Source organism: Procambarus clarkii, chromosome 1 (genome assembly GCF_040958095.1).
Source record: "Procambarus clarkii isolate CNS0578487 chromosome 1, FALCON_Pclarkii_2.0, whole genome shotgun sequence".
In the NCBI taxonomy this organism is placed as follows: Eukaryota; Metazoa; Arthropoda; class Malacostraca; order Decapoda; family Cambaridae; genus Procambarus; species Procambarus clarkii.
The window spans coordinates 33,898,024-33,921,080 of record NC_091150.1 but is presented as its reverse complement, the minus strand read 5'-3'; the positions used below and the strand labels follow the sequence as shown (position 1 = coordinate 33,921,080).

The following is a 23,057-nucleotide window of genomic DNA, read 5'->3' as shown; positions in this document are numbered from 1 at the left end:
TTTTGCGCTACCGCTCACAGGATAGTTATGGGGTGCACAATAAACTCGCCCCTCGGGACAAAATTACAAAAACTAGGAACTGGGTCATGGTCTTACATACTACATTATTGACTGGTAACCGAGGGAAAATATATATCCCACTAGGGGGGGGGGAATTCCGGGATAATATGTCCGTCCTCCAAGCCTGCCCCCTCTCCCCCTTGACCCCCTCGTCCCCAACCCCTTGGTTTACCCCTTTCGTCCCTTCCTCCCACGGCTTCTCCTTATTCCCCTTCCTACCCCTACCCCCCTGACCCCCACCCCCTTGGCCATCCCCCCCACTTTCCCCTTCTATCAGAAAATATATTATTCATTAATAAGCATTGAAACAACGGTATGGGTCCCTTATCCCCCCTTCCCCCTTCCCCCTCATCCCACCCCTCTCACAATTTTTTATTTTTTTTATTAAGATATGAGGTACATCTGCATTAGTGCAGCTACCCTAGACTATATGAAGTGGAGTACAGTGTGTCAAAAAAGCTAACTAGGTGATGCTAAAAAATCCCCATCACACAGGATGGTTAGTCATACAGAGGCATGTGATAAGCAGTCTGCACTGGCAGACTCCGGATGCATTTTGAGGATATCAACAACACAAGATTGAATAAGGTAGCAGTGGTAATACAAGTCCCCATCTCGCAGGATGGTTAGTCATACAGAGCCATGTGTTTAATAGCCTGCACTGGCAAATTTTGGGTATACTGTGAGGATATCTTCAAGAATACGAGAGTGAATAAAGTAATTGCAAAGCTCCAGGTACCTCATGCCAACTGGTCTGAAAGGTCTAATAACTGGGCATTCAGTGATGTAGTGCGGGAGATCATGCCGTAGTTCCTGCTCACAGAGTTTGCAACTGGAGTGCTCAGGATTGGGAGACCCGTCCCCTGCAGCCACCTGCCACAGGTAACGGTAACCCAACCTGATCCTTGCAACCACTGTGTCGCACAGTCTAGTGGACGTTTTGTGCTGTCCATAGATGTAGGTTTCAGATCTGAACAAATCATAGCTTTTTATACTAGTACTTTCAGGTCGTTGGGAGTCAGTAAGTTCTTTCTTATCAGATCTGAATGTTTGGACCAATACAGTTTTGACAGCAGAGATGGGGATACCTAGATCTAATTCAACTTCAAACTTGTTACACACTAATTTGGCTGCAATGTCTGTCTCATTATGATGGGTTATATTTATGTGTGATGGTCTCATTGATAATGCTGTCGGAGGATCAATTGTTCATGAATTAGTTAGTGATCATTTTGCCATATTCAGTTCATACACTATCAATAATGTCAAACCCCTAAGCTTTGGAAAAAAAATAATTAATATCCCTGAAAATTTACACATGCTCTTCAAATTCCGCATTTCTGAATGGTATAACACTTACTGCTTTACTACCGTCAATGCATTATATGAGGACCTTGTCACTGAAGTAACCGCTTTTTATGACAATGTTGTAAAATCCACAAGACCCAAACCAGTGAGGAAGGGACAGAGGTGGTTCACTGACTCACGCCTTATGCCCCTGCATGACAGAGTTCTATTCCTAGCTGAGCAGTATAAAACACATAAAACAGCTGACACCCTCAACATATTTCTTAAAGCCAGCCGAGAGTTTAGAGAGCTAAAGGAACAGGTGTATAACCAGCACTGGGAACAGTTTCTGCAAGGCATCAATCATGCAACATCCTCATCCCAAATGTGGAATAAAATTAAAAAGATTTCTCGTCCGTGCAGTCGTCAACTTGATCACCATTCACCTGTAGACTATGCCGACATGCTGCTTCAGCAATATGCAAGCACTGCTAGTATAAGCAGCCTGCCCCTAGATGTGCAAAACTATCTGGCTAGTACTAAAATAAATCGTAACTTCAATATTGAAATTGCCTGTAGTGAAATAGGGCCTGATGATAACTATGGCATAATCCCTTTGAAATTAAAAATGCACTCAAGAAAGGTAAGGCTACCTCTCCTGGAGAGGATGGCATCACATACAACACCATGAGAGTACTTGCTGAGCTGCCAAATACCCTCTCACAAAATATTATATGAAAATGTTTGCACTCTATGGATATCACATTCCCGATTTCATCCCGGATTCATTTCAAACCATGCAAGTTGTTCGGGATGACCTGAGTTACAGTAACTTAGGCCCACCGTGACCAACCTATGTCCGTCCCATACCTCACACCATTTCCTCTATACATTTGGGTGAGGTTAGCCCCAAGCGTCTAACTTTAGACAGACAGACAGACAGACATTCTCTTTTAAAGTATAGATGAGGCAAGGGCACCACGGCCACTTGACAGTGGGTATCCAGGTACCTGACGCGGGCGAACCACTGGTTCCAGCGCTGGACCTCAGGCCAGAACCCACCCCCAAAAAAATAATATGCCAACGTTACGTAGAATGAGTGTTCCCTGGAGCACTACTGAACTGCCAGCCAACACCGCCGCTGTTCCTGTTGCTTCTGACCCGGCCGGGTCGGCTGCAGCCTGCCCCTGACTCACCTTAGCCCCTGAACTTAACAAGACCTTCCCAGCCCGAGATAGCTTAGCTCATCCTGTCACCGGCCAGGCAAGCCAAAGATACCTTCGCTCAGGTTGCATCCCGTTAACAATTGTATTTTGAATAATCCTCTGTGACCTGCCAGCGCTTGACAGCTTCACAGACGGATCAGTAGGCCAAGAGAGACAAACAACAGGGTCAGTCATTAGAACATTCTATAGATAGTTGCAGGTTCTCAAAAGGGTGTTTTATAGTTATTCAAGAGGCTTCAAAATACGCTGCTGCAAGACACCGACAAAGTCACCATAAGCAAAGACAGTCAAGAACGGCCTCAAGAGCCTTGCAACAACAACAACAACAGCGCCCGTGTACCTGACCCCAACAACCACATCATTAATGCTAACACTAAACAATCAAGCTCGTCGAGGACTTATCCATCTGAGTGCCAAGTCACAGGCGATATAAATGAATGGCATGGCAGATGAAGCAGCAACACTGGCTGCTAACTGGATGACTGTAAACTTGAGCGTGCCACAGAGGCTTACACAGATTAAGACAACAATTAGAGACAGAACACTGCAGAAGATGTTCAGTGACCACAACACAGCAGCTGCAACATCACGCTCTCTGCCATGTTGCAAGAGTTCCATAAACTATTTGGGTGGAAGATGACAACAAAACAGAAATAAACTTACAGAGCACCAGGGCCAGGATTGCTCAAGCACTTACGAAACCTGTACATCTTTCCTCGATCATAGCGGCTTAATCTGTATTCATCATACAGTCTACGAGGCTGGGAACGTCACAACCCGAGGGAATTATTATTATAAACAACCTCGTAGTGCTTCGGAGCTCATAAACTGTTTAATAAGTGTAAACAAAGCCGCCATGACAAAGGAAAGATGCACAGGTTTCGTAAGTGGTTGTGTAAGTGTTTGACGACTCCTGACCCCTGGGAGGACACTGGGAGTTGGGTCAACAAGGCGCCAGTAACATGACCTAACACACAAGTGTGTTCACACCTGTACAGCGGGTCAACACGTGGAATGACCTGAAAGAAGACGTCGCAGACGCCACCTCCACCCACAAAGTTTAAGACCAGATTCGACACAGAATTCGAACGTCAAAATAGTTACGTTACGACGCGACAGGTACAACAAGGCCAGTAGGAGGGGGGGGGGGGGAGGGGCATAAAGGTCAGACCAGACACGCAGGGCGTCGCTGATAGTCTGGTGAAGCAGAGATAGAAATCAGACCAAATTACCACTGAGATTTAACACCCCGGTAGGGAGCCGGTCGGCCGAGCGGACAGCACGCTGGACTTGTGATCCTGTGGTCCTGGGTTCGATCCCAGGCGCCGGCGAGAAACAATGGGCAAAGTTTCTTTCACCCTATGCCCCTGTTACCTAGCAGTAAAATAGGTACCTGGGTGTTAGTCAGCTGTCACGGGCTGCTTCCTGGGGGTGGAGGCCTGGTCGAAGACTGGGCCGCGGGGACACTAAAGCCCCGAAATCATCTCAAGATAACCTCAAGAACCCCCACAAGTGGTCAAACTTTATACTCAACTTTTAACTCAAGCCAGCTAGAGGCTAAGGGCCCGCGCTTACAAATCTGACACAAGTTCTCCACATATGTCAGCTGCTTGATTTAGAGAGTGTACTTGAGGTCGATCTCGAACCCATTGTTGATGTGACGAGTTATACTGATTTTTTTGTAACTAGATCATCAAGATCGTCACTTGCTTAGCTAGATGAAGTGTGGGGTTCAGTTCCCTGAGCCCATTATGTGCCTCTGTAACCCTTTCCACTACCCCCCCCCCCACAAGATGGGTGTGGGAACCGACCTGTGAGATTTATATTTATTTAATTTATATGAATTTATATTTACGTTAATTTATATACTTCGATAGCAATTTGTATGATAATGACTGGACTGTATTTCTGCAATAATCTCTTAATCTCACAAATCGATCCTCTACACATTAGGGGGGTTTATTAAATTAATATATATGCAGCCAATCAAACTACAGTAATAGACTACATACATTGAAGAGGTTCCTTATCTTATAGTACAGCAGGTTAGTCCACCAGGTATAACTAGGGTGTAGACACCAAATTATCCTCTTTGAGGTAGCTTCCATCACCCAGTAACTGGTGCACAAAGTCCTTGCTTCCTCGTCTTGACCTGTCAAAAGGGCGCTAGCTGTAAAGCCAGATACCTATATATGACAAGCTATATCAGAGAAAATACTGTACATGGAACAATAAAGACCTGGCTTAATTACCTTTAGTTTGAGGCTATGTCGTGCTCTAACCGAAACACCCTATATAATGACATTAATGGCCATAAATGAAAGATACATGGGTTTCGGAAAGAACACTTAACTTGAATTTGTTAACAGCATGTGATAATGGTACACCTTTGGTTTCCATAACACTTCGTCCAAGTAAAATTAACAGGAGCCGAATTTGCTCCCGTGTGAGCCTCTGGTCTAGTATCAACAACAACTGCCCTCCTTCCTCCACTGACGCCTGGCTTACATTGTCCAGATTTCAGAAAGTGATAGAAGGGTCACATTTACTCTACTTTAATATTGATAATTAAGTTAATTTATATAAGATGTTTTATGATGGTAAAATCCAAAGACTAATGTATTTAAGAATAATTCCCACCATAATAGGTGGTGAATTATAATAGTATGTGGTGATGATATCCCGTTTTCTTTAGACGGTAATTCCACTACAAGTTACGTTTTCTATGGTTAACTTGTTTATACAATACAGCTATTATCTGTATGATATAAAATGGTGTCGGATTTTCCGACAATGGGTATAGGGTGCATAATAAATGAACTGAAGTACATTTCATATGTCTTCCCTCAGATTAATTCCACCCGTAGTCCAAGAAAGGTGCTCTAGGCAGAAAATTGTCAAAGAAAGGTAGAATAGTATAAGGTAAGTGAACACTGCTAGGTAGGTGGAGACTGTAAGGTAAGTGAACACCACTAAGCAGGTGAACACTAGGAAGCAGGAGAACACCAGGAGGCAATTGAACACCATAAAGCAGGTGAACTGCGGGCCGCACCAAGCAACAGACTGTTGGACCAAGTTATCACAAGTCGAGCCTGGCCTCAGGCCGGGCTTGGGGGGGGGGGGGGTAGAACAACTTCCGAAACCCTCTCCAGGTATGGTCCAGGTACCACCAGGAGGCAGGAGAGAGGAGGCAGGAGAGCAAGCAGCCTGGGTGAGGGGGGGCGACATAACGAGGGTGGGAAGGAATTACAGTTGGCCCCTGGCGGAGCTATTACCTGGCGCCGCCCGTCCGGCTGTCTGGCTCGCTCCACACCCTCCTCTTCCTCCCGTCCCTTACCCACACCCAGCCTCACCCAGCCTCACCCAGACACACCCAGCCTCACCCAGCCTCACCCAGACACACCCAGCCTCACCCAGCCTCACCCAGACACACCCAGCCACACCCAGCCTCACCCAGCCTCACCCAGACACACCCAGCCTCACCCAGCCTCACCCAGTCACACCCAGCCACACCCAGCCTCACCCAGCCTCACCCAGCCACACCCAGCCTCACCCAGCCTCACCCAGTCACACCCAGCCACACCCAGCCTCACCCAGCCACACCCAGCCTCACCCAGCCTCACCCAGACACACCCAGCCACACCCAGCCTCACCCAGCCACACCCAGCCTCACCCAGCCTCACCCAGACACACCCAGCCACACCCAGCCACACCCAGCCACACCCAGCCTCACCCAGACACACCCAGCCTCACCCAGCCTCACCCAGACACACCCAGCCTCACCCAGACACACCCAGCCTCACCCAGCCTCACCCAGACACACCCAGCCTCACCCAGCCACACCCAGCCACACCCAGCCACACCCAGACACACCCAGCCTCACCCAGACACACCCAGCCACACCCAGCCTCACCCAGCCACACCCAGCCACACCCAGCCACACCCAGCCACACCCAGCCTCACCCAGACACACCCAGCCTCACCCAGCCTCACCCAGACACACCCAGCCTCACCCAGACACACCCAGCCTCACCCAGCCTCACCCAGACACACCCAGCCTCACCCAGCCACACCCAGCCACACCCAGCCACACCCAGCCACACCCAGCCTCACCCAGACACACCCAGCCTCACCCAGCCTCACCCAGACACACCCAGCCACACCCAGCCTCACCCAGCCACACCCAGCCACACCCAGCCACACCCAGCCACACCCAGCCTCACCCAGCCACACCCAGCCTCACCCAGCCTCACCCAACCTCACCCAGACACACCCAGCCTCACCCAGCCTCACCCAGCCACACCCAGTACACACTCCACACACCCTGCTGCACACCCAGTACTCACTCCACACCCAGTACTCAGTCCACACTCAGTACTCACTCCACACCCAGTACACACTCGAAACATCTTGCTCCACACCCAGTACACACTCCACACCCCCTGCTCCACACCCAGTACACACTCCACACCCCCTGCTCCACACCCAGTACACACTCCACACCCCCTGCTCCACACCCAGTACACACTCCACACACCCTGCTCCACACCCAGTACACACTCCACACCCCCTGCTCCACACCCAGTACACACTCCACACACCCTGCTCCACACCCAGTACACACTCCACACCCCCTGCTTCACACCCAGTACACACTCCACACCCCCTGCTTCACACCCAGTACACACTCCACACCCCCTGCTTCACACCCAGTACACACTCCACACCCCCTGCTCCACACCCAGTACACACTCCACACACCCTGCTCCACACCCAGTACACACCCTGCTCCACACCCAGTACACACTCCACACCCCCTGCTCCACACCCAGTACACACTCCACACACCCTGCTCCACACCCAGTACACACTCCACACCCCCTGCTTCACACCCAGTACACACTCCACACCCCCTGCTTCACACCCAGTACACACTCCACACCCCCTGCTCCACACCCAGTACGCACTCCACACACCCTGCTCCACACCCAGTACACACTCCACACAGCCTACTCCACACCCAGTACACACTCCACACCCCCTGCTCCATACCCAGTACACACGCCACACACCCTGCTCCACACCCAGTACACACTCCACACCCAGTACATACTCCACACCCAGTACACACTCCACACACCCTGCTCCACACCCAGTACACACTCCACACACCCTGCTCCACACCCAGTACACACTCCACACACCCAGTACACACGCCACACACCCTGCTCCACACCCAGTACACACTCCACACACCCAGTACACACGCCACACACCCTGCTCCACACCCAGTACACACTCCACATCCAGTACACACGCCACACACCCTGCTCCACACCCAGTACACACTCCACATCCAGTACACACGCCACACACCCTGCTCCACACCCAGTACACACTCCACGCCCAGTACACACGCCACACACCCTGCTCCACACCCAGTACACACACCCTGCTCCACACCCAGTACTCCAATAATAAACCGTGTTCTGCAGCACTCAGGGAAGCCTTTGTTCTCTCTAATTTAACGTGTTTTTCTTATATAAAAACGGCTCCAAATCATTTGGTTCAATTATTTCTCCAATCCTCATATAATACTGTGATGCCTGTCACCCCTAGCCGGCAACTCCACACAATTGTGTGTGGTCTGTCGGGACCTCTGGAATACTGTTTCCCCTGTGTAGGACCTCTGGAATACTGTTTCTTTAGCCTAAGTAAATTTTAATGATATCAATTGTTAGCAGTCCCCGTGGCGCAGTGGTAAAACACTCACTCAGCGCTTCGCGAGCGCTCTGGCCCGGGTTCGTATCCTGGGGCAGGATTGACTGGGAGCCAATCCTGAAGTGAACGCCTCTGTTCACTCCAGCAGTGAATGGGATACCTGACTGTTAAACGATTTGGCGTGACGTATTCAGGGGAATATTAGGCTTAAGGACTTGCCCGAAACGCTATGGGTGCTGGTGGCTGTACAAGAATGAAGAGTAAGATGCCTCAATCTGCCTTTGAACCTTGCCATCCTTCTCTGTTAGTTTTCAAGAGTGACTCAAGAGTTCAAGAGTGACTCAAGAGTTCAAGAGTGACTCAAGAGTTCAAGAGTGACTCAAGAGTTCAAGAGTGACTCAATATCCGTAGCCGGGCGCAGAGAGGAAGGCAAACGAGCCCCGTTTGCCTTCCACCAGTGAGGCGCAGATATTTAAATTCAAATTCAAATTCAAATTTTGATTCAGGTAAACGTACATACACAGATGATGAGTTACAAACATAATGTTAGATTTATAGATAGAGCTAGTACATACAATACCTGAAACCACTAATACACATAAGCGTTTCGGGCATCCTTCAGACATCGTTGGAAGATGATATGTAGCTCTTGTTGACGCTTCTTATTATACATCCCAGCACACTGTTAGCGTCATCTCGTGCACTGGTTTCTGAGGTGGCTGACTTCTCAGCCACCTCGTGACTTCTGAGTCTCGTGACTTCGTGACTTCTAACTCTCTTAAACATGACAAGGCAGAGAGTACCTGAGTAGCAAACCCTGTCAGGGGGTGAGGACATAGAACACGAGGGTGTGACGAGCCAATCTCTGTCAGCTATAAACACTAACAGAACACCAGAGTGGCCAAAACTGTCTAAATGGTAAGTGAACACCGGGGCTGCCAACCCTGTCAGCCAACCCGTTCTCGCAAATTTAATAAGTCAATATTGACTTATTAGTTGCGTGCATAGGTGACATACTAAACATAATAGTTTCCCTTGAAAAGCTTCATAGAAAACACCGACCTTACCTAACCTACTTAGTATGTTAAAATAAGCATCTTATAGCTTCGTAATTACAATTGTTACTTAACCTATTATAGGTATAGGTTAGGTAATAATTGTAATTACGAAGCAATAAGATGCTTATCTTAACATACTAAGTAGGTTAGGTAAGGTCGGTGTTTTCTATGAAGCTTTTCAAGGGAAACTATTATGTTAAGTATGTCACCTATGCACATATTTAATAAGTCAATATTGACTTATTAAATTTGCGAGAACGGGTTGTGTCAGCAGGACACAGATACAACCAGAGCTGCCAAGCTTGTCCTGGAGATCATTATTATTAAGTTGTCAAGACACAGGCGGGGTGTTCTCGGGAAGTTAATAACCAAATACGAGACAAAGAGTGTGTGCTTGCGGCCCGGCACCCTCATCCCTCCCAGCTGCTCCAGTTGTTGCTGCTCCTGCTCCTGCTGCTGTTGTTCTTGCTGTCTCTGCTTCAGTTGTTGCTGCTTCTGCTCCTGTTGCTGCTGTCTCTGCTCCAGTTGTTCCTGCTTCTGCTCCTGCTGCTGCTGTTGCTGCTCCAGTTGTTGCTGCTTCTGCTCCTGCTGCTGCTGTTGCTGCTCCAGTTGTTGCTGCTTCTGCTCCTGCTGCTGCTGTTGCTGCTCCAGTTGTTGCTGCTTCTGCTCCTGCTGCTGCTGTTGCTGCTCCAGTTGTTGCTGCTTCTGCTCCTGCTGCTGCTGTTGCTGCTCCAGTTGTTGCTGCTTCTGCTCCTCACCTAATTGTATTCACTTAACTGTGCTTGCGGGGGTTCAGCTTCGGTTCTTTGGTCCCGTCTCCCAACCGTCAATCAACTGGTGTACAGATTCCTGAGCCTACTGGGCTCTATCATATCTACATTTGAAACTGAGTATGGAGTCAGCCTCCTCCACATCACTTCCTAATAAATGCGTTCCATTTGTTAACTATTCTGAAACTGATAAAGGTTCTTTATAATGTTTCTTTGGCTCATTTCAATACTTAGTTTCCTCTTGTGTTAAATAATGTCTTTATGTACCCTTTCAATAGCTCTGAGAATATTTTATGTGGTGATCATGTCTCCCCTAACTCTTCTGTTTTCCAGCGACGTGAGGTTTAGTTCCCATAGTTTCTCCTCGTAACTCTTAGCCCTCAGCTCGAGTACTAGTCTGGTGGCATACCTTTGAACCTTCTCCAATTAAGTCTTGTGCTTGACTAGATACAGGTTCCATGGTGGTGCTGCATACTTCAGGATTGGTTTGACATCTGTGGTATTCAGGGATCTAAATGATTCCTTTCACAAGCTTCCAAAGGCAATTCTGATGTTGGCCATCAGAATTGCCTTTGGAATTCTGATGGCCAACTCTGTCCTCCTCTGTCTTAATCCTTATCATAATTTTAGCATCATCAGTAAACATTGAGAGGAATGAGTCTATACCCTCTGTTAGATCATTTACGTATATCAGAAACAGGATAAGTCCGAGTACAGAGCCCTGTGGGACTCCACTGGTTACATCACAACATTCTAAAGTCACCTCCCCCCCCCCGTCCCATCCCAAATCCTTATCCTGTCCCTTTTCAAGTGCTATATAATCGTAATGGTTTGGCGTTTTCCCCCCTGATCATTCTCTCACCCCTCACAGTGACTCTCTGCTTCCTATGGTTTAGGTACTCCCTTATCCACAGTATTAGAAGACATCTAACAATGAAACACTCTCGAACACCTCACATCACTCTCAAGCCTCACTTGAGAGTGATGTCACTACTCCCCCCCCCCCTCTCCCTTGATGAGATGAGAGAGAGAGAGAGAGAGAGAGAGAGAGAGAGAGAGAGAGAGAGAGAGAGAGAGAGAGAGAGAGAGAGAGAGAGAGAGAGAGAGAGAGAGAGAGAGAGAGAGACAGAGAGAGAGAGAGAGAGAGAGAGAGAGAGAGAGAGAGAGAGAGAGAGAGAGAGAGAGAGAGAGAGAGAGAGAGAGAGAGAGAGAGAGAGAGAGAGAGAGACAGAGACAGAGACAGAGACAGAGACAGAGAGAGAGCTAGCTCCTCGTCAACTAGTAATGCCAACAACTTAATAACATAACAACTACACAACTTCATAATATGTTCATTAGCTCTGCAATTCTATTTCTGAACCAATCTTTGCCTATTTATTTTCTAACACTCAACTTATACAAACTTATAAACTTGAATACGCGTGTCGTGTTAACTATTAGGTTCATATATCACATTCATATCCTCCGTGTTTAACCCTTCCAGCCACCTGTTACCTTCAGTTATGTCTCTCTCTTGCCCCACGCCTCTTCCGAGAGCGGAAATTATATTTTTTTGGTCTCACAAGAGATGTTCCTGATTCCCAGAATGTTATATTAGTATCCCCGCCCCGGATGCTTAACAGAGAATGGGCAACAACATTGTACATGCGCTGCCAGAGGAGTGCCGCGGGCTCCGTCCTGGTACCTCTTTTGTTATACTGCAAGAGGAGTGTCGCGGGCACTCCTCTTGCAGCAGCGGGCACTCCTCTTCCAGCCGCGGGCACTCCTCTTCCAGCAGCGGGCACTCCTCTTGCAGCAGCGGGCACTCCTCTTCCAGCCGCGGGCACTCCTCTTCCAGCCGCGGGCACTCCTCTTCCAGCCGCGGGCACTCCTCTTCCAGCCGCGGGCACTCCTCTTGCAGCAGCGGGCACTCCTCTTGCAGCAGCGGGCACTCCTCTTGCAGCCGCGGGCACTCCTCTTGCAGCAGCGGGCACTCCTCTTGCAGCCGCGGGCACTCCTCTTGCAGCAGCGGGCACTCCTCTTTCTTTGTCTCTCTTTACATGATGCTCTAAATGTTATCTGTATACTTTCTATATCCTTAGCGAGCCGTTCTTTTCATTCTTGGGAGTGAAAACCGAATAAATTTGTGAGTGGCTTTCTTCACTTGTTAGAGAGAACATTGTTCCTTTTCCAATGTTCTTCTTCTTCTTCTTCTTGAATATAGGGCATCTTGAGTATGTTTTCTTCATTGTTATTATTACCTGAGTTTTAGAGACGATGAGTCACAATGCCGGGGATGAAGATATGGTGTCCAACCCACACACACCATAAAATAAACATTACCCATCATCCTGGATGATAGACAATGTTTCGGTCCAGGATGGACCGAAACGTCGTCGTTTCTCCGTTTTCTGACGTGTGGTTTGGTCATTACTACCTAAGTTTTACCTGAGCGCCACGTACACTATAGTGGCCTGGGCGAGGACAGAAAGCCTGCGGCTTGTCAAAAGTCCCCCCCATTTATCCTGATGATTTTTTTTCCAGTTGGACTTTAAAATTCAACAGAGTTTTGGCATTAACGGGATTAATTAATATGGCATTAACACAAGTGGTTATAAGGAGTAGAGGACTTGTAGCTCCTGTCAGCAGGCTGAGGAGAGCTTTCTCAGTCCATCGTCCTTAGCCTGTCAACGCTGACGTAGGTCCGCGTCAAATTTTATTTCTCCAACATGATGGTGAGTTTTGATGGTTGATGAAATATATGTAGGTCGTTAAGTGGGTGTTGGTGGTGCTCAGGTGGTTTGTTGAGTGGAGGCAAGTGTTGTGGGCGGTGTGGGCGGTGTGGCAGGAAGTGAGGTGGGTGGCGATGGGTGGAAGGGGGTCCCCCGACAAGAGGACCTGACCAGCACCACGTAGTCCACTATGATAACTGCGGCGAAGGAATCAGCTTTAAGTGATGTCAGTGGAGGCTGTCGCCACTCTCTCGTACCGGAGGGACGTGTCTGATGGTATCTCCCTCCCCCCCAAGGTCCTGCCGCAGCTGTCCCCCCTTCCTGTAGACACCTGCCGCAGCTCTTCCTGTAGACACCTGCCGCAGCCCTTCCTGTAGACACCTGCCGCAGCTCTTCCTGTAGACACCTGCCGCAGCCCTTCCTGTAGACACCTGCCGCAGCTCTTCCTGTAGACACCTGCCGCAGCTCTTCCTGTAGACACCTGCCGCAGCTCTTCCTGTAGACACCTGCCGCAGCTCTTCCTGTAGACACCTGCCGCAGCTCTTCCTGTAGACACCTGCCGCAGCCCTTCCTGTAGAGACCTGCCTGGGCCCACCGTGGTGAGGGCAGCCTACAGGTTAGCGAGGATCACACAGCCTACCGAGGACAGGGTCGCCAGACACATGCCTGATAAAGCCAGAGGAACATCTCGGCTTGATACTGCTGCTCTTTGTTGTCGCATCAACACAAAATATCACTTTGTGGAGGAATGTATATGAAATCCTCGTGTGCTGCTGGACTTGTCTTCAACTCGGAGGGGCGTCTCTCACCCCAGCTCGTCCTCCTAAGGTTTCCCAACGTCAAGAAAACTGGTCAATTTAAAGTGTCCTCTCCTAACCTACCAGAGGACCCAAAACAGAAAACGGGACAGTGCGTCACTTTCTAGAGCCGCTTCGATTTTCTACTACGACAATTTTGGGCCCTTATGTAACGCATACGTGTGAAAAGCGACGGTATTTGTAGGAGGACAGGTTGCTCACCCATACCCAAGCGGGGAGGAGTCTAATTTGTGTACTCTCGCTGGTGTTCAAGCATGAGGGGACGCTGGGTAGTTGCTGTGTGACAAGCTTAGGCACCAGGAGATGCTGGAGTGTTTTATTATTATTATTATTATTTTCTACCCCAGACGTGGCCACACATTTACAATACTAACCAGCATACATACATTTTCTTCTGTCCTCCATGGACAGGGTGAGAGATGTGTTAAACATATAGTTCAAGGAATTATTGAACAATCAACCACAGAAGGTGATTGCAGTGCTTTTAAAATGCTAGTTTAACCTAAACACATAAATACATAGATCCACAGATTTACGTCTGCTGGAAAGTACCATGTTGATCTGCCAAAACTCCTCTTGCTTAAGCCCATGTAACCACAATAAAATAGCCTGTCACAGCCGCAAGAAAAATGACATTGGATAACAAGAACCTTCCAAACAAGAGAAGCCAGACTAATGGTATCTCTTAGACACTATTGCACTTTAGGGTGGAATATTATTGTACAATAACATCCCCATCAAATTTCTACATCAAACCTGTAGAAATTGCTGACCAGGGAGAGCGTACAGAGATTATTTATGGCTAGAATTCACTCAATAAAACATCCAAGTTATTGGAACCGATTAAAATGTTTAAATCTGTATTCTCTAGAGCGCAGACGGAACAGAACATAATAATTTATACTTGGAAAACATATAGTTACTGGTTCTAAATCTGCTCAAGGAAATAACACCTCATAAGACAAGGAGGCATGGCAGGAAGTGCAAAAATAACCCCCCCGTTGCAAAGCAGAGGTGCAGTGAATTCTCCCTCTGAGGGAGAATTCAATCAACATGAAGCATGTCACATTTTGACGCCTACTTTCTACGAGAAAATGGTAGCGGTGGTCGAAATTGACATAATGTCCCGTTTTCTGTTCGTGGGTTCACTGGTAGGCTAGGATAGGGAACTTTAGCACGACAGTTTCTTGACGTATGGGGAGCCGGTCGGCCGAGCGGACAGCAAGCTGGACTTGTGATCCTGCGATCCTGGGTTCGATCCCAGGCGCCGGCGAGAAACAATGGGCAGAGTTTCTTTCACCGTATGCCCCTGTTACCTAGCAGAAAAATAGGTACCTGGGTGTTAGTCAGCTGTCACGGGCTGCTTCCTGGGGGTGGAGGCCTGGTCGAGGATCGGGCCGCGGGGACACTAAAGCCCCGAAATCATCTCAAGATAACCAACTAACGTCTAAGGTGTAAAATATAGAGTGAGACGGCCGAGCGACGCGTCACCAGCTGCGGAAGCAACATCGTCTACAGGAAGTTGTATTCAGTTATCGTGTTACAGATCATGTAACCGTGTGAGGATCAGGTACAGTGGCCGCTGGCTAGAATGATCACCTCTCCTTGTAACGGACGGGTTACCGGACACCACATTTACAGAATAAGTCCATAAACGGGACTAATAAACCAGCATTTGACCCGTAAAGGTCACGAGAGACGTAACGGCAGCTTGGGGAGGCGGGGCGCAGGCCGGGCCGTCTGGCTCCGCCCACGTCTTACGCTAAACTAACAACACCAAAAAAGTAGTGTCATAAAGCAATGATGCGAGACAAGTTAATCCACCAGGCGGCAGCTGCCTGTCACCATACACCGCCCGCGCCTCACACCCAACGCCGCCCCTTGTACACGGCTCTCTCCCGCCCTCACACCCAACGCCGCCCCTTGTACACGGCTCTCTCCCGCCCTCACATCCAACGCCGCCCCTTGTACACGGCTCTCTCCCGCCCTCACATCCAACGCCGCCCCTTGTACACGGCTCTCTCCCGCCCTCACATCCAACGCCGCCCCTTGTACACGGCTCCCTCCCGCCCTCACATCCAACGCCGCCCCTTGTACACGGCTCTCTCCCGCCCTCACATCCAACGCCGCCCCTTGTACACGGCTCTCTCCCGCCCTCACATCCAACGCCGCCCCTTGTACACGGCTCTCTCCCGCCCTCACATCCAACGCCGCCCCTTGTACACGGCTCCCTCCCGCCCTCACATCCAACGCCGCCCCTTGTACACGGCTCTCTCCCGCCCTCACATCCAACGCCGCCCCTTGTACACGGCTCTCTCCCGCCCTCACATCCAACGCCGCCCCTTGTACACGGCTCCCTCCCGCCCTCACATCCAACGCCGCCCCTTGTACACGGCTTTCTCCCGCCCTCACACCCAACGCCGCCCCTTGTACACGGCTCTCTCCCGCCCTCACATCCAACGCCGCCCCTTGTACACGGCTCTCTCCCGCCCTCACATCCAACGCCGCCCCTTGTACACGGCTCTCTCCCGCCCTCACACCCAACGCCGCCCCTTGTACACGGCTCTCTCCCGCCCTCACATCCAACGCCGCCCCTTGTACACGGCTCTCTCCCGCCCTCACACCCAACGCCGCCCCTTGTACACGGCTCTCTCCCGCCCTCACACCCAACGCCGCCCCTTGTACACGGCTCTCTCCCGCCCTCACACCCAACGCCGCCCCTTGTACACGGCTCTCTCCCGCCCTCACACCCAACGCCGCCCCCTGTACACAGCTCCCGCCCGCCCTCACACACCCACACCACAGTGCACACAGTGTTACACGGAGGGGCAACAGGGTGTGGCGTCCATAGATGTGCCGGAAGCAACGCGACCAACCCAAACAAACTGTGGCGCGCCATAATAATGACGGAAGGGGAGAGGAGAGACGCCATTGTGTGGTGTTGCTGGAGGCAGGTGTACCCAGCAACACTCCTCATTGTGTGTTGCTGGAGGCAGGTGTACCCAGCAACACTCCTCATTGTGTGTTGCTGGAGGCAGGTGTACCCAGCAACACTCCTCATTGTGTGTTGCTGGAGGCAGGTGTACCCAGCAACACTCCTCATTGTGTGTTGCTGGAGGCAGGTGTACCCAGCAACACTCCTCATTGTGTGTTGCTGGAGGCAGGTGTACCCAGCAACACTCCTCATTGTGTGTTGCTGGAGGCAGGTGTACCCAGCAACACTCCTCATTGTGTGTTGCTGGAGGCAAGTGTACCCAGCAACACTCCTCATTGTGTGTTGCTGGAGGCAGGTGTACCCAGCAACACTCCTCATTGTCTGTTGCTGGAGGCAGGTGTACCCAGCAACACTCCTCATTGTGTGTTGCTGGAGGCAGGTGTACCCAGCAACACTCCTCATTGTGTGTTGCTGGAGGCAGGTGTACCCAGCAACACTCCTCATTGTGTGTTGCTGGAGGCAGGTGTACCCAGCAACACTCCTCATTGAGTGTTGCTGGAGGCAGGTGTACCCAGCAACACTCCTCATTGAGTGTTGCTGGAGGCAGATGTACCCAGCAACACTCCTCATTGTGTGTTGCTGGAGGCAGGTGTACCCAGCAACACTCCTCATTGTGTGTTGCTGGAGCCAGGTGTACCCAGCAACACTCCTCTCCCACAAGTAACAACGACATCATTGAGAAACTCACTACAATACCGTAGTGTCGAATGACGCTAAAGGAAAAAAAAACCTTTACATGTGTAAGTGTATTATTAAGCCAAATTTTCAGATGAAATCTACATCCATTATCAAGATGCTGTTTAGGTAAAACACCTATACACGTATTGGGTCTGTTCTTGACCTTCAATGTCATTATTGTCGTCTTAACATCACACTTTGCCTCAACGTGAGGGAGCATCAAACTGAAGTCCATCCCAAGCGCAACGACTGCGCCCTCACCAGATATAATATTGACCAGACCACACACTAGAAATTGAAGAGACGACGACGTTTCGGTCCGTCCTGGACCATTCTCAAGTCGATGGTCCAGGACGGACCGAAACGTCGTCGTCTCTTCAATTTCTAGTGTGTGGTCTGGTCAACATACTTCAGCCACGTTATTGTGACTCATCGCCTGCAGATATAATATTATCTGGTTTTATGACCGACTGGAACCACAATCCCCAATCAAGTAATCATCTTTAACAACTGAGGAAAAAACACCACAATCCTGTTTGTGCCCCCTTGCACTCTTGTCTATCAACATCAACTCAACCATATCATCACTCTAACGTTGAGGAAATCAGTAGGAGCCATTAGGGGGGTTCGAAGCTGCACACTGGTGTACTCCTAAACACACACCCTCATATATCACCACACAACAATGTGTGGTGTGGTACAGTGTTGATGGTACAGTGTTAATGGTACAGTGTTGATGGTACAGTGTTGATGGTACAGTGTTAATGGTACAGTGTTAATGGTACAGTGTTGATGGTACAGTGTTAATGGTACAGTGTTAATGGTACAGTGTTGATGGTACAGTGTTGATGGTACAGTGTTGATGGTACAGTGTTAATGGTACAGTGTTAATGGTACAGTGTTAATGGTACAGTGTTAATGGTACAGTGTTGATGGTACAGTGTTAATGGTACAGTGTTGATGGTACAGTGTTGATGGTACAGTGTTAATGGTACAGTGTTGATGGTACAGTGTTGATGGTACAGTGTTAATGGTACAGTGTTAATGGTACAGTGTTGATGGTACAGTGTTAATGGTACAGTGTTAATGGTACAGTGTTGATGGTACAGTGTTGATGGTACAGTGTTAATGGTACAGTGTTGATGGTACAGTGTTAATGGTACAGTGTTAATGGTACAGTGTTAATGGTACAGTGTTAATGGTACAGTGTTGATGGTACAGTGTTAATGGTACAGTGTTGATGGTACAGTGTTGATGGTACAGTGTTAATGGTACAGTGTTGATGGTACAGTGTTAATGGTACAGTGTTAATGGTACAGTGTTGATGGTACAGTGTTAATGATACAGTGTTGATGGTACAGTGTTGATTGTACAGTGTTGATGGTACAGTGTTAATGGTAGTGTTGATGGTACAGTGTTGATGGTACAGTGTTAATGGTACAGTGTTAATGGTACAGCGTTAATGATAGTGTAAATGGTAGTGTAAATGGTACAGTGTTAATGGTAGTGTTAATGGTACAGTGTTAATGGTAGTGTTAATGGTACAGTGTAAATGGTAGAGTGGACTACAAAATTTGGGATCTCAAAAGGTCAAGATATAGCTGAAGGATAATATTAGATACGTCATTAACTAAGCTTCAAAATATGAATCCAAGACTTCTTATATTAAATGAAAGCTTTTCTAGGTTAATGCTTTCCCGCCACTGAGGTTCTTGGCTCTCAGCTTGAAGAGTGTGAAGTGTCAACACCGCCAGCTTACCGTGGACCGTGTATGTGGGTCCTGCATTATGTGAGCCTCGTGTGTGTTGTGAGGCGGGCACCATACTGTGTTGTGAGGCTGGCACCGTACTGTGGGACACTCACGTGTGTGTTGTGAGGCGGGCATCATACTGTGGGACACTCACATGTGTGTTGTGAGGCTGGCACCATACTGTGGGACACTCACATGTGTGTTGTGAGGCGGGCACCATACTGTGGGACACTCACATGTGTGTTGTGAGGCGGGCACCGTACTGTGGGACACTCACATGTGTGGTGTGAGGCGGGCATCATACTGTGGGACACTCACATGTGTGTTGTGAGGCTGGCACCATACTGTGGGACACTCACATGTGTGTTGTGAGGCTGGCATCATACTGTGGGACACTCACATGTGTGTTGTGAGGCTGGCACCATACTGTGGGACACTCACATGTGTGTTGTGAGGCTGGCACCATACTGTGGGACACTCACATGTGTGTTGTGAGGCTGGCACCATACTCTGCTACACTCACTTGTGTGTTGTGAGGCGGGCACCGTACTCTGCTACACTCACATGTGTGTTGTGAGGCGGGCACCATACTCTGCTACACTCACACGACACTTTCAGATAAACCTGGCTACAAGGAGGAGCCGCGCCCGTGATAAAAGCGGTCCAGCATTAGTGGTTGCTTTAGACAAGATCACTATCAGGCAAGTCCAACAAGAGTCGTACGTGAATCGCTCATAACTTAGCTGGAGACGAGCGTGCGACTGGCGCTAGAATGGGGTTGTGGGAGCCACAACAACAACAACAACAGGGAGATTGTCTCGATGCAGAATGGAAAAAGTATAATGGGTCTTGCAGACGCGAGGTGGAGGAGTGCCTAGAGGTCCGCCAAGGGGGTCATTTAGGACTTCCAGGTTGTGGTGTTAATGATTGTTATCTCCGAGCATGGTGGAGGCTGTTCACCATAGCGTCGTGACCACTGGACGTGACGATATCACTATCACAATCCTCGGGGTTTTAGCTCTTAATTATTGTGCTTTCTGAGGCGTGTGACCGCCACGTGATGGAGCGCTTCAAGCGTGTCCTTGTCGTCGCCACCACCATGGCCACTACCATGGCGGCCACCACCATGGCCACTACCATGGCGGCCACCACCATGGTCACTACCATGGCGGCCACCACCATGGCCACTACCATGGCGGCCACCACCATGGCCACTACCATGGCGGCCACCACCATGGCCACTACCATGGCGGCCACCACCATGGCCACTACCATGGCGGCCACCACCATGGCCACCACCATGGCCACTACCATGGCGGCCATCGAGACTGCCATCATGGCAGCCACCATGTGGCCGGGAGACGATAAACTGTCCTTATGATTGAGGAACTGTGATAATTGCTAGGAGCAGAACAAGCAAGCCTGATACAGTAGAGCGTCAAGTATTATACCCCGGCGGAGTTGGTATACAGTGTACGAGGAGAGTCTGGGTGTGGAGCGGTGATTTATTATGACGCTCAGCTGGTGGCTAGACACACGTCTTGACCCACCAAGGAGGCGTATAGCCGCCTTGCTGGCTGGATCCACTGTGGTGGCCGAATCTATCATTGTGGGTGTGTGCATCCAATTGTGGATAATTTGGATAATTTTTGTATTACCTATATTATCCACAGTATTGTGGATAATTTTTCCAAAGATTACCCAAAGCATTGGGGATAATTTGTCCTTACGGGAAGTCGATGGAAACCGATGAAAATGATTGAAATGTCACATGCCACCACAGCCATCCCACGAGGCCAAGAGGGAGACCGACCACCAACATCAAACACATGCGGGCTATATAATGAAAGAATGCGGTCAGGAGACAGTATGTGACCTTAGAGAATAATGTAAAGACTGACCAGGATATCGTCGCCGGCTTAAGACCCTCGACGTCCACCACATCGCATTAACACTCTCCCGTGTCGCCAGTGAAAAAAAAATATATTTCAAGAGAAAGTTCGCCTCAGAGCCCCCTCAAGGCTCTTCTTATGCCTTACATGTCTCTTCAATATAATATAATATTTTGGATGTTTTCATATATAAATAAATGTGACCCCCCCCCCCCATCACGTTGATTTATCTGTCGCATGTGTGGGTTGGGTTATTTATTTCCTAAACATAAAACTATATCTTGATATTGTTTTCCTCTTAGTCGCAGGCCCGATATCAATGGTCCTCCCTGAAGGCTGTCCGCTTTTCTTGTTTTTATACAAATGTTAGCGAAGCGTGACAAAGGCGTGCTAGGTCAAGGGCCAGAGTGTGTGTGAGTGTGTGTGTGTGAGTGTGTGTGTGTGTGTGAGTGTGTGTGGCTGAGGTTGTCTAGCCGCCAGCAACACCACAAAGTCACCGTCATAAAATGCCGAAGCTCCTGCTCTATACATCGCCATTACCCGCCGTGGGTCTACCTTACATCTTGTGGGGGCAGCATCTGTATAACATCTCCCGGGCAGACGTCATCGCGGATATGATGACACATCTCCCGGCCAGCATCTAACAGGGATATGATGACACATCTTCCGGCCAGCATCCAACAGAGATATGATGACATCTCCCGGCTAGCATCCAACAGGGATATGATGACATCTCCCGGCCAGCATCCAACAGAGATATGATGACACATCTCCCGGCCAGCATCCAACAGGGATGCTCCTCATTCTTCCTTATACTCTGGCCTTTGGGTCTGGTTGATTCCTTTAGCACACATTTGCTCCAACAGTAGCGGCGGTGTGTGTGTGTGTGTGTGGGGGAGGGAGCAAGTCCAGTGCCCTTAAGGAGGTGGGAACAGCGACTGGCGTTATGTCCAACATCGGGAATGTTTATCTTTGCCGCGAGCAGGAGAGTCGCCTCTGTCGAAGGCATCGTCATGGTCAACACGGTAAAGATGGAAGGTGTCTTACTGAGGCATCGGAGCAGGTACTGAGGGGTGAGCGGGCTGGTGTCTCCCACCCCGCACTCGGAACAACCGTGGACATCTTCAAGAGGAAACTAGATTTATTCCTCCAAGGAGTGCCGGACCAACCGGGCTGTGGTGGGTATGTGGCCCGCTCCAAGCAACAGCCTGGTGGACCAAACACTCACAAGTCAAGCCTGGCCTCGGGCGGGCCGGGATTGGGGAGTAGAAGGACTCCCAGAACCCCATCAAGCAGATATCAACCCTTGAAATGCTCGACTACCAAATGCTTCAGCAAAACTTACTTACATGTACCCTTGAAAATCCACACATGTTGCCTATCTGTATAGACCGCAGACCTTTTGAAGGCTAAATAAAACTGAGACAAGAAATCGCAAAAACTTTTCAAAATAATTTTAATTTTCTTTTTAATAGAGAAAAGGGGGGTACCACCTCTGGCTGGAAGAAGGGGACCCTTAGGCTCGGAGAGAAGCACACACAACGCATTAGAGGGGATTTTTAGGTCCCCTCTAATGTAGTTGCCATGTTTGTTTGTTTGTTCTACCCTCCCCCCCCCCCCCCCTCCTTCTTTTGTGTTTGTGTTTGGCTTTATAAGATATATAAAGGTTACAGGTTATTCATTGGTGAATATAATGAGTGGTTAAAAGTTCTGAATCTCCTGGAGCTCCTCTGCTTCCGGACAGGAGCCGAGGACACAGCAGGCGTCCTCTGGTCACTGAGGGTATTGTAAATATTTGTCTTGTAACTGTACGAAAATTTAAGTTTCTTAGACGCTTTCCTGCCAGTCACGCCAGTCACCATATGACTGTCGTGGGTCACCATATGACTGGCGTGGGTCACCATATGACTGGCGTGGGTCACCATATGACTGGCGTGGGTCACCATATGACTGGCGTGGGTCACCATATGACTGGCGTGGGTCATGCCAAAAAATGGGTATAATTTATCTTTAGATGGTCATTATAGCTAAATAGGTTGGTCACACTCTTGAGTTGCACTTGTGTTCACTGTTGTGAAGTGGGCAATGCTT

At 49.3% G+C, this 23,057-nt stretch overlaps 2 protein-coding genes across 2 annotated transcripts; one reads left to right on the top strand and one right to left on the bottom strand.

Moving 5' to 3' along the window:
- Positions 1-2,954: 2,954 nt before the first annotated feature.
- On the bottom strand, positions 2,955-12,330 carry LOC138363003 (golgin subfamily A member 6-like protein 1). The gene is made up of 4 exons (XM_069321677.1): positions 12,266-12,330; positions 11,807-12,155; positions 9,761-9,952; positions 2,955-3,194 (listed from the first exon to the last, which is right to left on the bottom strand). The coding sequence occupies exons 1-4, from the start codon at positions 12,328-12,330 to the stop codon at positions 2,955-2,957; spliced, it is 846 nt and encodes a 281-aa protein (XP_069177778.1).
- Positions 12,331-14,280: 1,950 nt separating this feature from the next.
- LOC138363001 (uncharacterized) lies at positions 14,281-20,455 on the top strand. Its single transcript, XM_069321670.1, has 3 exons — positions 14,281-14,329; positions 15,479-16,416; positions 20,117-20,455. Exons 1-3 carry the CDS (start codon positions 14,281-14,283, stop codon positions 20,453-20,455), a joined length of 1,326 nt encoding a protein of 441 aa, XP_069177771.1.
- Positions 20,456-23,057: the final 2,602 nt, after the last annotated feature.

Coding starts and splice junctions, on each gene's coding strand:
- LOC138363003 (XM_069321677.1), bottom strand. CDS start 12,330: ATGCCCTATATTCAAGAAGAAGAAGAAGAAGAACATTGGAAAAGGAAC. Junction 12,156..12,265: donor AACAATGTTCTCTCTAACAA/GTGAAGAAAGCC, acceptor CATCATGTAAAG/AGAGACAAAGAAAGAGGAGT. Junction 3,195..9,760: donor AGCAGCTGGGAGGGATGAGG/GTGCCGGGCCGC, acceptor CCACCCAAATAG/TTTATGGAACTCTTGCAACA.
- LOC138363001 (XM_069321670.1), top strand. CDS start 14,281: ATGACATTGGATAACAAGAACCTTCCAAACAAGAGAAGCCAGACTAAT. Junction 14,330..15,478: donor CAAGAGAAGCCAGACTAATG/GTATCTCTTAGA, acceptor TTAATCCACCAG/GCGGCAGCTGCCTGTCACCA. Junction 16,417..20,116: donor CACACCCAACGCCGCCCCCT/GTACACAGCTCC, acceptor GTGCTTTCTGAG/GCGTGTGACCGCCACGTGAT.